We start from the raw sequence: 13,815 nt of genomic DNA, 5'->3' as shown, positions 1-13,815 counted from the left end.
GGCAAATCTCCCAAAACAACTCTATTCTTTTCCTCTATAACCCTAACAACACACACACACACACACACACACACACAGCCTTGCCCTCCTGCCAGTGTACATTGTGTGCCTGCCTCACGTTAGTGTGTTTAGCTAGCCTCCCATGCCTCAGTTCTGGTTACCCTGGCATCAGATGTTATGATCGGTAGTCGTGTTATTAGTAACTGGAGAGCCAGTGAAATAGGCAGACAGGCATCTGCATGGATGCCCCGGGCTGTGCTGCTGGACCCCCACATCTTCCCAGGCTGGGGCAGGAAATGATGGATTATACAGCTTTATGCCGTCCTTTGAGCACAGAGGTTGGTAGGAATGCACACTGATGGAGATAGGGATTGGTGGAGGGCATCTAGGATGTAGAATGGTGCTCATGCAGGGCTGATAGGACCCCTTTCTTTCTCTCTCCTTTCTCTTTCCTCTGGCCCTTGTCTCTGTCTCTCTCTCTCTCTCCCTCTCACGTGAGGGCAGTACCAGAGTGCAGTACCAGAGTGCAGTACCAGAGGGCAGTACCAGAGGGCAGTACCAGAGGGCAGTACCAGAGGGCAGTAACAGAGTGCAGTACCAGAGGGCAGTACCAGAGGGCAGTACCAGAGGGCAGTAACAGAGTACAGTACCAGAGGGCAGTAACAGAGTGCAGTACCAGAGGGCAGTACCAGAAGGCAGTACCAGAGGGCAGTACCAGAGGTCGTAGGGTGTATCTGTGGTGCTGTCCTACTTCTCCTCAGCAGAAGGAGACGGCCTGTCAGGCTCTTCTGCAGAGGGCGCCAGGGTGTCTTGGCCAGTTTTGGGGTGCGCTGTATGTCTGTTCATTCATGGACAGGACAACACGGACATGGGTCTGTTGAACCATGTTCTGTGGGAAGTAGTGGAAGCGTGTCAGGTGACCCTCTCTCACATGCAGCGTATTACTGCTCTCCCTTTGATCACCCTCGTCCAGGGAGAGCAGCGGTCAGACAGTAACACCAGGATGACCCTAGTCCTCACAGCAGACCACAGACACATCGCCAGTCAGCTGTCAGAGTGGCTGAGCAGACTCTGTTAACATCCTCTGATCTGTGGCTCAGTGCTCACCAGGGGTGTTGATGCGAGTCATGTGTCTGTGATGCAGGGATGTTGATGCGAGTCATGTGTCTGTGGTGCAGTGAGGTGAATCCCAGTAAACGGCAAGGGGTTTTCCCCTAATGGATGATAATGGCTTCAGAGAGACGTTTGACTGCCACACCTAAGGAACTAGCTAATACTAACCCTAACCCTAACAAACTAGCTAACCCTAAGGAACTAGCTAACCCTAAGGAACTAGCTTATACTAACCCCTAACCCTCGGTTCATACTGTATGACTAGATGTTGTTGGGGCGATTGTGGTGATTGCCCTCCACCCTGACGGCTTGTGTTCCTTCTGGCAGCAACGTGCAGGGAGACAGTCAGACCAGCATCTGCATCACCATCGAGCCAGGGCTCATGCTGAAGGGAGACATCCTGGTGAGTATCCCTCCACCCTCCACCACCCTCCACCACCCTACACCACCCTCCACCTCCCTCCACCACCCTCCACCACCCTCCACCACCCTTCACCTCCCTCCACCACTCTCCACCACCTTCCACCACCCTCCACCTCCCTCCACCTCCCTCCACCACCCTCCACCACCCTCCACCACCCTCCACCTCCCTCCACCACCCTCCACCACCCTTCACTTCCCTCCACCACCCTCCACCACCCTCCACCACCTTCCACCACCCTCCACCACCCTTCACCTCCCTCCACCACCCTCCACCACCTTCCACCACCCTCCACTACCCTTCACCTCCCTCCACCACCTTCCACCACCCTCCACCACCCTACACCTCCCTACACCACCCTACACCTCTTTACACCACCCTAAACCACCCTCCACCACCCTACATCTCCCTCCACCACCCTCCACCTCCCTCCACCACCCTCCACCACCCTCCACCACCCTCCACCACCTTCCACCACCCTCCACTACCCTTCACCTCCCTCCACCACCTTCCACCACCCTCCACCACCCTACACCTCCCTACACCACCCTACACCTCTTTACACCACCCTAAACCACCCTCCACCACCCTACACCTCCCTCCACCACCCTCCACCACCCTCCACCACCCTCCACCTCCCTGGAGGTGAGGCTGGCTGCAGTCTCGTGCGTGATGCTGGAGAGTCCTGATGGATCCACCTCCTTTGTTTGGGCTTTTAACATGTTTGTCCCATAATATTTAATAGCTGCCATTCATAAAAGATACTGAGCCGTAACTATTGGTAGGGAAGGATGGTTGGCCTGTGACCGAGCTCAGTCTAATGGCCTCATCAGCACACAGAGTGCCAGCTGTAACACATCCTGTCCACATGAGCATCGGGTGGACTTCCTTTCCGAGAGAAGGCTGGAATGATGATCTGTAATTAAACTGCTTTCAGAAGTACCTGGGTGGAGCCCCAGTCTAGCTCATATCATCAGCGTCAAACAGCCATCCAAGCTGACTCTATAGACACGCAGTGCTTTCTCTAGGAAGCCTTTTTGACACTGACAAATTCGAACATCTCCCTAAAATATGGCCATTGGTGATCAGAATGTTTGGAATAAATATTTTTGAACTTTTCAAAAAAAAATCCTAACCTTTGTAAAAGAAAATCCAACATCTACAATTGTTACCCCAATTAGTTTTTCAAACCTTACAAAATGTTTTTTTGGAAACGAAAACGACGTACCCCTGAAAGTACCGGGGATGAAGCTGTAGTCTGATTGGCTTCAAACCTGAGCTGTGGTTGTGTGTGTGTGTTCTCCCTGCAGCTGAAGTGCTATCACAAGCGCTTCAGAAGCCCCTCCAGAGACGTGGTGTTCAGGGTGCAGTTCCACACCTGTGCCGTCCACGACCTGGCCGTCGTGTTTGGGAAAGATGAGCTTGACCAGACCTTCAAGGGTAGGAGGTTCTTCAGACAGCTGTTACAACCCTCTCCTATAAGTGATCACTTCGAAGTTATACTAAGATCAACATCTTTAATCTCTTTGAAACCCCATCATGATAAATACCAGATGATTTTCAGCACCTCTGCATCATTCTCATGTTTCTGTGTTTGTCTCAGATGAACGGTTCCCAGAATATGGAAAAGTGGAGTTTGTGTTTTCCTTCGGGCCGGAGAAAATACACGGTAAGCATCCAGGTATCTACACCACCGCCGCCATCTTGGAAACCCTGTGACCCCCCCGGCAGTGAGGTCGGCTGTCCCTCCCTGACCTCTGACCCCACTGTCTGTGTTTCCCCTCAGGGATGAACCACCTGGAGAACGGCCCCAGTGTCTCTGTAGACTACAATACCCAGGATCCTCTGATTCGTTGGGACTCCTACGACAACATCAACCAGACCTGTGAGGACCCTTTGGATGGTGAGTGGAGGCCTGGCCTTTCATAGGGTGATTGGGGGGTTAGAGGTGAAGGCTATTGGTCAGCTGTTCTCGAGAACTCATTCACGCACACACGCAACACCCGAGTTAGGTTGACCTCACATACCCTCCGAACTTGTAGTTCACAAGGTGTTTAATGACTTGGGTTCTCAACACCCCCACAACCTTCTGGTCCACCTCATTTCAAATGTCCAGGAGCAACAAATGCCACTGTTAGGTTACACACACACACACGCACACACACACTCTTAACAAAGCATTCTTCAAAATCTGGTCCCGCTCAGACCACAGCCACACCGTCCAGTCTGGCTGTTCCTCAGAGGGCACCTGCTGTGGAGAGCTGTGAGCGGACACAGCTCTCATCCAATCAGCTCTGACAGAGTCTGACAGAGCCTTCTCACTCTCATCTCCCCCGTCTCTCTCAACACAGGGGTCAGACGCAGTTCAGAAATCCCCAGAGTTATGTGACTGGGGTTAGGACTGCCAGCATGTTCCAGAGTGTGGTGAACACACACTGTCCTAAGTGTGTGGTGTGTTTCTCTAAGAGAGCCTGCTGCCTTCAGTGTGTGCTGAGCATTGGGCGTGTTCTCAGAAATCTGTCCTTGGAGATAAGACTGGGATCACAGCGGTTTGTTGGTAAACACCACAGCTCTGAACATGGTGAGGGGGTTCAGTTACTGTCAGGTGACCCTGATGCTGGAGTCAACTGGTAATGAGAGCCAGACGTGGTTTCTAGAGTTGAAGACTGATCTGGTTGATCAAGTGTGTGTGTGTGTGTGTATCAGCTGGGTATGTCACCATTGTCATGTTATAATCTCCTAATCCTTGAGCAACTGTGCAAAGAGGAGGCGTTGAGAGTCCACTAATCTTAAACTGTTAAGAAAGCATTAGTGGAGTGATCTTCCAGCGTGATCTTCCAGGACCGAACTGTTCAGCACATCACAACCATATCATTGGGCTTGTATCCTGCTGCTTTATCAGTGCCCAAATAGCACTGATACAGATACCAGAGCTAGATCCTCTATTTGGACATTTTTTCTCCTTGTTGACTGAACAGTTTGAGATATAACGTGTCGTGACCGTCCTTTAGCAGTCAGATCTCCCCAGAGCCAACTGGGTGACCATGATGTAGGTGTGAGGAGAACTGTCAACCACAAATCCCTCGTAAACATGTTTATGGCGGAGAGTAAACAACGTCTGCCTGGTTGCGTTGGTCCGGTTGTGTGTGCGGTGACCAGAGGCACGGCAGGGGACCCAGAGTGTGGAGGGACACGGCTCTGGAGCCTTCCCCAGCCCAGAGACACATTCCTGGGCCAGCCACAAGCCCTGGACACAACATTCCTCATGGAGAAGGATGGTCACACTCTGACCAAACTGACATACAACAGTCTCTAAATGAAAACGGGAGAGAGAGAGAGAGAGAGAGAGCACCCGGAACAACATGGACTGCGTGTGTTTGTGATTGAACACAGTGACTGAAGAAGTCACTTCCCATAACAAGCTCTTGTAAACACGACTAGGAAGAACAGGCCAGGTGAACAACTCCAGACAAACATACCTAGTAGACGTTTGCTCTGTATGAATGTGTGCATCTGTTGAGTGTCCGGGAGGTGAAGTGTTCTGAGTCTGTTTGCCGTTGCTTTTCTTGGAGGGATGGAGGAGCAGAGGATTGTCTTTTATCACTGGCCGTAAACTGTCTGGCCCAGCCCGTCACCTGCTTTAAATAGGGCCTGCGGAAATAGCATGAGGTGTCAACATCTCCAGATCTCTCTTCCAGAAGCTTCTCACTATGTGTGTGTGTTCTCTCCTGACCTTAGAGTGTGTGTGTGTGTGTGTGTGTGTTGACGTAAATACCATTAATTCACTCAAGACACATAATGGTAGATTTGCACGTACACAGATGCATCATCCCCTCTGATGAGGCTCGTCCATGGAACCCTGTCCCTGCCCCTGCCCCTGCCTCTGTCCCTGTCCCTGTCCCTGCCCCTGCCCCTGCCCCTGCCTCTGTCCCTGTCCCTGCCCCTGCCCCTGCCCCTGTCCCTGCCTCTGTCCCTGTCCCTGCCCCTGCCCCTGTCCCTGCCCCTGCCCCTGCCTCTGTCCCTGTCCCTGCCCCTGTCCCTGCCTCTGTCCCTGTCCCTGTCCCTGTCCCTGTCCCTGTCCCTGTCCCTGTCCCTGTCCCTGCCCCTGCCCCTGCCCCTGTCCCTGCCCCTGCCCCTGTCCCTGTCCCTGTCCCTGTCCCTGCCCCTGTCCCTTCCTCTGTCCCTGCCCCTGTCCCTGTCCCTGCCTCTGTCCCTGCCCCTGCCTCTGTCCCTGCCCCTGCCCCTGCCCCTGCCCCTGTCCCTGTCCCTGTCCCTGTCCCTGTCCCTGTCCCTGTCCCTGCCCCTGCCCCTGTCCCTTCCTCTGTCCCTGCCCCTGTCCCTGTCCCTGCCCCTGTCCCTTCCTCTATCCCTGCCCCTGTCCCTGTCCCTGCCCCTGTCCCTGCCCCTGTCCCTGTCCCTGTCCCTGTCCCTGTCCCTGTCCCTGCCCCTGCCCCTGCCCCTGCCCCTGTCCCTGTCCCTGCCCCTGCCCCTGCCCCTGTCCCTGTCCCTTCCTTATTCCCTGCCCCTGTCCCTGTCCCTGCCCCTGTCCCTTCCTCTATCCCTGCCCCTGTCCCTGTCCCTGCCCCTGCCCCTGCCCCTGTCCCTGTCCCTGTCCCTGTCCCTGTCCCTGTCCCTGTCCCTGTCCCTGCCCCTGCCCCTGCCCCTGCCCCTGCCCCTGCCCCTGTCCCTGCCCCTGCCCCTGCCCCTGTCCCTTCCTCTGTCCCTTCCTCTGCCCCTTCCCCTTCCTCTGTCTCTGCCCCTGTCCCTGCCTCTGTCCCTGCCCCTGCCCCTGTCCCTTCCTCTGTCTCTCCCCCTGTCCCTTCCTCTGTCCCTTCCTCTGCCCCTGCCCCTTCCTCTGTCTCTGCCCCTGTCCCTGCCTCTGTCCCTGCCCCTGCCCCTGTCCCTTCCTCTGTCTCTGCCCCTGTCCCTTCCTCTGTCCCTGCCCCTGTCCCTTCCTCTGCCCCTGCCCCTGTCCCTGTCCCTTCCTCTGCCCCTGCCCCTGCCCCTGTTCCTGTCCCTGCCCCTGTCCCTGTCCCTGTCCCTGTCCCTGTCCCTGTCCCTGTCCCTGTCCCTGTCCCTGTCCCTGCCCCTGTCCCTGTCCCTTCCTCTGTCTCTGCCCCTGTCCCTTCCTCTGCCCCTGCCCCTGCCCCTGTCCCTGTCCCTGTCCCTGTCCCTTCCTCTGTCTCTGCCCCTGTCCCTTCCTCTGTCCCTGCCCCTGTCCCTTCCTCTGCCCCTGCCCCTGTCCCTGTCCCTGTCCCTGTCCCTGTCCCTGTCCCTGTCCCTTCCTCTGTCCCTGCCCCTGTCCCTTCCTCTGCCCCTGCCCCTGTCCCTGTCCCTTCCTCTGCCCCTGCCCCTGTCCCTTCCTCTGTCTCTGTCTCTGTCTCTGCCCCTGTCCCTTCCTCTGTCCCTGCCCCTGTCCCTTCCTCTGCCCCTGCCCCTGTCCCTTCCTCTGTCCCTGCCCCTGTCCCTTCCTCTGTCTCTGTCTCTGTCTCTGCCCCTGTCCCTTCCTCTGTCCCTGCCCCTGTCCCTTCCTATGTCCCTGCCCCTGTCCCTTCCCCTGTCCCTGCCCCTGCCCCTGCCCCTGCCCCTGCCCCTGCCCCTGCCCCTGCCCCTGCCCCTGCCCCTGCCCCTGTCCCTTCCTCTGTCCCTGCCCCTGCCTCTGTCCCTTCCAGGAGCCCCTGGTGTCTTGCGCTCATGTCCAGGGTGCTCCTTGCAGACGCTCAGTGTGGTTGTGGGGCTCTGCCTGCCTGGAGCCATTTGGAACGGAGGCCGCTGGGCGTGCGAGCGTTTGCGGTAATGGCAGGAGAGTTCTGGGTTTCCAGGAAACTGGAGTGTTTGCATTTCCACTGTAATCAAGTGTGTTCTCTCCCAGCTCCACACTCGTTAGTCGCTGAGAAGGCAATTATCTCCTCCAGCTGAATGGCTTTCAGAGCAGACGAGAAAGTAGAAGATTTATATCTTTACAAGAGTAGTTGGAGGCGTAATTGTGACGAGTGGATTACTGTCGCAGTTTGGCTTTAGTGAAGTTTGCTATGGGGAGGGTTGTCAGGAGTAGTGTTGAAAGATTTTTCCAGGGGAAAAAAATGGTCATCTATAATGAACTGTGCAGACTTGGTCAGAGTAAAGTCCTCTATCCACTCGTCTCCAACCTTCACTTCTATCAGCAAACAAACATGTGTTTCACCACAGCATGTGTGGCTGTCTGCCCAAAGACCTATCTGTCACAGGAGCCATCCCTGATCCTGTCATCTTGACAACTTCACCAGACAGTCAGATTACTTTCTCTGACCCGGACAATTAGTCTCAGGCCATCAGCTGCTGAATCTGAGGTGAGTTCCCCTGAACCAGCTGAGAAGCTGCAGGGGTCAGAGGTCAGCGGGGTCAACAGGGGTCGTTTAAAGGGTCAGAAGGGTTAGAGCAGTCAGCGTTCCCATTTCTGTCTGGTGCCTGTCCCCAGACATGTTCAGAATAGTTGTTGGGGCGAGGTGTTGGGTGTTACAGGGGTGCAGCTCTGTATGGTGCCCAGATACTAGTCAGATCAAGCCACCTGACCATATAGCACACACACAACCTTTTAGTGGTGAAGACACGTCTAAAGGATCACCAGATGCTCATACACTTTTTCTTCCTTATCAAACATAACTTATGGAGTCTCAAAAACATCTTGCGCAATGTCAAAAGACTATTATCCAGGCTGTCTCTCTGCTCCTACACACACTGCCGACCCTCCCAGTCCACTGTGAAGCTCCTTTGTGCAGTGTTTGACAGGAGGGGGAGTGACCGAGTGTGTGTGCGTGCATGTGTGTGTGTGTGCGTGTGCGCTTCAGAGTGCAGTGGTGTTGTGTGTGTTCCTGGGCTCCGCTCAGACAGACACAGCAGAGTGGCTGGTCAGCAGAGCGTCTGGTGGGAGGTAGAGAGACAGGGAAGAGCTTCAGGAAGAGGTAAAGAGACAGGGAAGAGCTTCTGGAGACAGTGACAAGCCGCTACCAGCTGAGGTGTTCACCAACAAGTGAGTAAGAAACAGGAGCACACTTGATAGAGGCTGAAGTTTACGACTCGGAACTTAACTTGGGACCTCACATGACCACGATCTGAATTAATTATTGACATCGGTTTTCTCATTTGACCAAATCTTACACCTGATTTGTGAGAGTTATTTGTGTGGAGTAGCAGAGAAGGAATCTGATGGTTTGGACTTTTTTGACTTTTAGAGAGAAGGTGAGCTATCCTCACTAACTCGAACTGTAACTAAAATGTTTGCATACCGTTGGTCATGTTTGTGTTGAGACAGTTTTACAGTCCAAGGTTACAATGTCAGCACTACTGTGGCTGTGTCTTAGACAAGCAGCCCTCACATCAGCACGTGTCTGTTTCAGAACTGTGGAGTATGCAACAGTCACACAGGCAGACTGAGCCTTTTTAATTATCTTGCGGTTGTGTGTAGTTGTGGAGTGTGTGTGTGTGTGTACCTGAGAGTTTATGTTTGCACTCCTCTCTCAAAGTTGTGTGTTTCATGTATGTTGCCCATGTTCCCATGGTCCTGTGCATTGACGTTACTCAACTTCCCAGTCTGGAAACTGTTCCGTCACGCAAAGAGCAATTTTCTTCTCTCAAATTGATTACATCCCTTCAGTAGTGTTTTGTAAAGACGCGCTGTGATCCTCCCAGGGCACAGAGGTGAGGTGTCCTTGTTCCTGCCAGGGCACAGAGGTGAGGTGTCTGGGGTCTGTGTTGGAAACACAGTCTGGGCTTTGGGGATTACGTTGCTTTGACTCAACACTCAGAGCAGGACGCTGCAGGATGGTCCTGCTAGGTGTATAGGCATGAGAGATAACAGCCTAGCGTACATGTCTGACTGTTGTCCCTGTTGCAACCCTGCAAGCGGCCTGAGAAGAGGTTCTGGCTGCTTTGGAGCATTGAGACTGTTACAGAACGGAGTTTGATCGTTTTGAACACTCACAGCTTAGGAGGACGCTCCACATATCATCAATATTACAATGTGACATGTAAACATATTTCCTATAGTCCTACTATGTATTGATGGGAAAACTAACTTGATTGACACAGTTTTCGTAATTTCTCAATTACTTTTCTATTGATGAGTTTTTTTGGGCTAATGTGTGCTCAATGTTTTTGACACACACATGCTGGTGTGTGAATGCGTCACATGAACGGCTAGCGTGTGAACACTAATGTGTGTGTAGGACAGGTCTTCAGCCCTCCCTCCTCACAGCTTGCATCCAGCTGTTATCCAGACCATCTCTCACTGTCCCCCTCTCTCTCACTCTCTATCTCGTGCTCTCTCTCTGTCTCTCCCCTCTCAGCTGTTTGGCTCCCGGGCTAACAGTGTTTGTTTTAGGGCTTAACAAGGGCTGGGAAGCAGGCGTAGGAGGAGGAGAGGGGGGCGGGCTGGTGGCTGCCTCTCTTTATGAGACCCTGTCCTCCTGTTTCCTACTATGGCCCCTGTCCGTCCCACTGCATGGGTCAGCTAGCCTGCTGAAGACCCACCCGGCCTGGCAGCATGGGTCAGCTAGCCTGCTGAAGACCCACCTGGCCAGGCAGCATGGGTCAGCTAGCCTGCTGAAGAACCACCCGGCCAGGCAGCATGGGTGGACATGGGGACTGATGTTTACAAGGGAAAACCTTTCGTGTGACTCTGACAGTCATGCACTCACAGAGGGATGTGCACTAACGAGTAGACACACACACACACACACACAGACCCAACGCCAATAAGGACACCCTGGGACCAGAACACCTACATGCTAGTCCAGTAGATGACAAACACCCCGTCACAATGTTGTGCAATACATAACTGTGGCATACAGAGAACTACTCTGTAGAGCTATAGATCTACTCAAAATACTTCTTCTTTCTTTTCTACAGCAGACTGCAGTGTGTACTAAACCTGAGAGTGTGTTGTTTGTGTTTACAGCGAGGGCTGGGAGGCCTGGGGTCTAGACCAGGACAAAAGGAAGTGCTGATTCACTGTCCAGCACCATGGCCTTCTGGGCCCTCTCTCAGCTGCGCCCAATCACGTCCTTTGGAACTGCTTAATCACCGTCCTGTGATGTTGCTGGAGTAATGAGGCTCCGGTCTGGGTCCATTTTTAGACACAAGGGAGGAAATGGGGACATTGTTTGCTTGAGTGATATTGGGATTGTTGTTATTGGGAAGTTGTGTTTTGGTGTGACAGGAGAGTTCTGTACGTGTAGATAATGGATTTCTGGTGGTGGAAAATGTTCGTTTCTGCAAACTCAGTCGGTGTTCATCTCCAACAACATCTCTCTCGTCTGCTAGTTTGAGTACTTTTCCGCAGACAGTTTGGAAAGGCAAAACCTGTTTCAAATGATAGATAAAGAACCAAACTGATTTGTATCCAAAGTCTATAAAGACTAATTGATTTGAAGGGCTGGAGGTCTGTGAGGAGGGTGTGTGAACAGCCTGGTCTTCTGGGGTACCGCGGGAACGAGGATCCAGCCGTGGTCCCTGGGTCGTCTCCAGACCACAGCCAGGCACAGCCAGACGATCACAGCTGCACCTCTCTAGGGCCTCAGCCTGGGCACAGCTCGGAGCAGAGCGGTGCTTGATTGCTTTTCCTGAGCCACTCCATCAGGCTGAAACCCTAGATCTTGTAGATGGACTCTGGGCCTTGACGTGTGTGTGATGCCACGTGTGTGTGTGTGTGTGTGTCTCAGGGCCATCCTCCAAGTGCTAAATGGATGTGCACATGCACATATCACCAGGCTGTTTGTGAGATCTTCAAGATCACTGCTTAACTCTCGTGGTTTTCTTATCATATGTGGACTCCTCCTCCCCAGCCCCTGTCCTGACACAACGTATCATGGATTAAGGTGTGGGAGTTTAGTCTCCATGGAGACTCTCTTTAAGACACTGTAGATGATGGTGTGACAACAGCTATCTGGCCAGGGTGTTTACATATAAAACGATCCAATGGGAATTAGTCAGGCCCTAAAGATCAGCATGGCTATCTGACCTCCATGAAGAGCTGCCCTGTGCTGTGAAGCTCTGCTGATACACGCTCTTCTCTGTGCTGGCTCTTAGACATCTAAAAGCCCTTGATGTATATTTAATGTCCCGCATGTTAAAAGCCTCTATTAGTAGGGCCCTGTACTTAAAGTTCAATAAGTACTTCCAATGAGTGTTATTGGCTGGGAAGGAGCGTGTCGATGAGCTTGCTCAGCAGAGAGCAGAATATTCCTCTCTCTAGAGGAATCCAACCACTCAGCTTTGATAGGATTCCTGGTATTGTCCCCAAATGGAGGGTATCGAGCCATCTATCAATCACTATGTTGCGTCCTTGTCGAAAAAATCATTGTTTTCCTTTCTGTCGCTAGAAAAGCGAGACAGTTCAGTGCTCAAGTCGAGGAAACGAATCCTTCATGTAAGATCGTCAACAAGGTGAAGGAAGTGAGTTCCTGGTTCAGCGTGTCCCTGAGTGTCTGAGGAGAAGCGCTGCCCTGCTGGAGCTCCCACGGCTCCAGACGGCCCTCCAGCCCAAGGCAAGGGTTCAGCCATCAGCCCTAACGAGGAGGCTGCCTGCTGGAGCTGCCCAGGGAGCTGCCTGGTCCTCAACACTCAACCTGTGGTTTTAATAGTCTCCCAGGTCCCAGCTCACTTTCCTTTCTCAGAAACACACACTCCTAGTGGAGGACGGTGTTAGCGGTGTTGGACTCGGTGTGTGTGTGTGTGTGTTGTGGTGGAATGCTTGAAGCGTTGAGTGCATTTACTGTAAACACACTCACCCTCTCACTCGCTCCACCAGTCACCCTCCCCCCCAGCCAGTCACCCCCCCCCCCCCCCTCACCCCCAGCCAGGGTGGCAGGTCTCTCCCCAGGAGCAGGATACCAGAGACGGGTACTTCCTCTATAAAGTATAAATATATGACCTTCGGGGTTAAAGAGTGGCGGGGGAGAGGTCAGAGGTGAGAGAGAGAGAGAGAGAGAGAGAGAGAGAGAGAGAGAGAGAGAGAGAGAGAGAGAGAGAGAGAGAGAGAGAGAGAGAGAGAGAGAGAGAGAGAGAGAGAGAGAGAGAGAGAGAGAGAGAGAGAGAGAGAGAGAGAGAGAGAGAGAGAGAGAGAGAGAGAGAGAGAGAGAGAGAGAGAGAGAGAGAGAGAGAGAGAGAGAGAGAGAGAGAGAGAGAGAGAGAGAGAGAGAGAGAGAGAGAGAGAGAGAGCATCTGGTGGACAGCCTGGCAAAACAACCTCCAGACCTTCCTGTGGTTAGATATGGGATCTACTGAGATGGACTATGTTTTATACTCACATGAGGAAGATGTGGTTAAATGTTATTTTCTGTCTTGTGCGAGGGGTTTAACAGCAGTGGCTTTAGGAACCATCAACAGAATGTGCACATACACACACTCATTCACACTCACACACACACACACACACACACGGAGAATGTGGTGACAAATTGTTTACGACTGACAGGGTAAATACCACAGCCCACTCTCACTCTTACCATGCAGTGAGTTAGGCTGAGAGGAGAGTACAGAGATCCTGCTGATGAGAGAGTGTGTGTCACAGCAGGGGTTCTCCTCCCGCAGACTGCAACAAACACACTAACAGCTGTGAACTATTCACATTGACATGCATGAATACATGACATGCACACACACACACCTATCAACATACATAAACAGACCTGTATTCACACACACAGCATAACTAAACAGTAGCATCTGGAAAGTCGAATGTCGTCAGATACCATAAAAACCTGTGAAGGTGTTGGTTAGTGTTTAGAATTCCATCCTCTTTTAGATCTGGTCTCAGCTGAGACTTTTTTTAACCACGCACACACACACACTCGCGTGCATGCACACACACACACACACATTCAAGTTGAGATGGGTAATCAAGACAGAAATACAGCTGCTGGGATGATGGAGGAGTCTAGAATAGAGATCTTGCTCATAAACATCATTAATAGCATCATGATCTCTCTGTAATAGTTTCCCCTCGCATCCCTCTGGTCCAGCTGGTAAACACCTGATTCTGGCTTGGCTGCGGACTGCAGACAGGGTTGTTTTACCCTGTCTGGTAAACACCTGATTCTGGCTTGGCTGCGGACTGCAGACAGGGTTGTTTTACCCTGTCTGGTAAACACCTGATTCTGGCTTGGCTGCGGACTGCAGACAGGGTTGTTTTACCCTGTCTGGTAAACACCTGATTCTGGCTTGGCTGCGGACTGCAGACAGGGTTGTTTTACCCTGTCTGGTAAACACCTGATTCTGGCTTGGCTGCGGACTGCAGACAGGGT

General features: G+C 52.8%; 1 protein-coding gene across 1 annotated transcript in view; it reads left to right on the top strand.

Moving 5' to 3' along the window:
• tns1b (tensin 1b) overlaps nt 1-13,815 on the top strand; it is a 57,526-nt gene that overhangs the window by 10,496 nt on the left and 33,215 nt on the right. Inside the window, exons 10-13 of the mRNA XM_084689882.1 lie at nt 1,441-1,516; nt 2,845-2,974; nt 3,138-3,215; nt 3,321-3,437. Of these exons, the coding sequence (XP_084546008.1) occupies nt 1,441-1,516; nt 2,845-2,974; nt 3,138-3,215; nt 3,321-3,437 (401 nt within the window). The remainder of the gene's footprint in view (nt 1-1,440; nt 1,517-2,844; nt 2,975-3,137; nt 3,216-3,320; nt 3,438-13,815) is intronic.

This window comes from Hypomesus nipponensis, chromosome 23 (assembly GCF_054491055.1).
Source record: "Hypomesus nipponensis isolate SF chromosome 23, ASM5449105v1, whole genome shotgun sequence".
In the NCBI taxonomy this organism is placed as follows: Eukaryota; Metazoa; Chordata; class Actinopteri; order Osmeriformes; family Osmeridae; genus Hypomesus; species Hypomesus nipponensis.
Note: the sequence above shows the minus strand (reverse complement) of the source record. Positions and strands in the feature narration are given on the sequence as shown.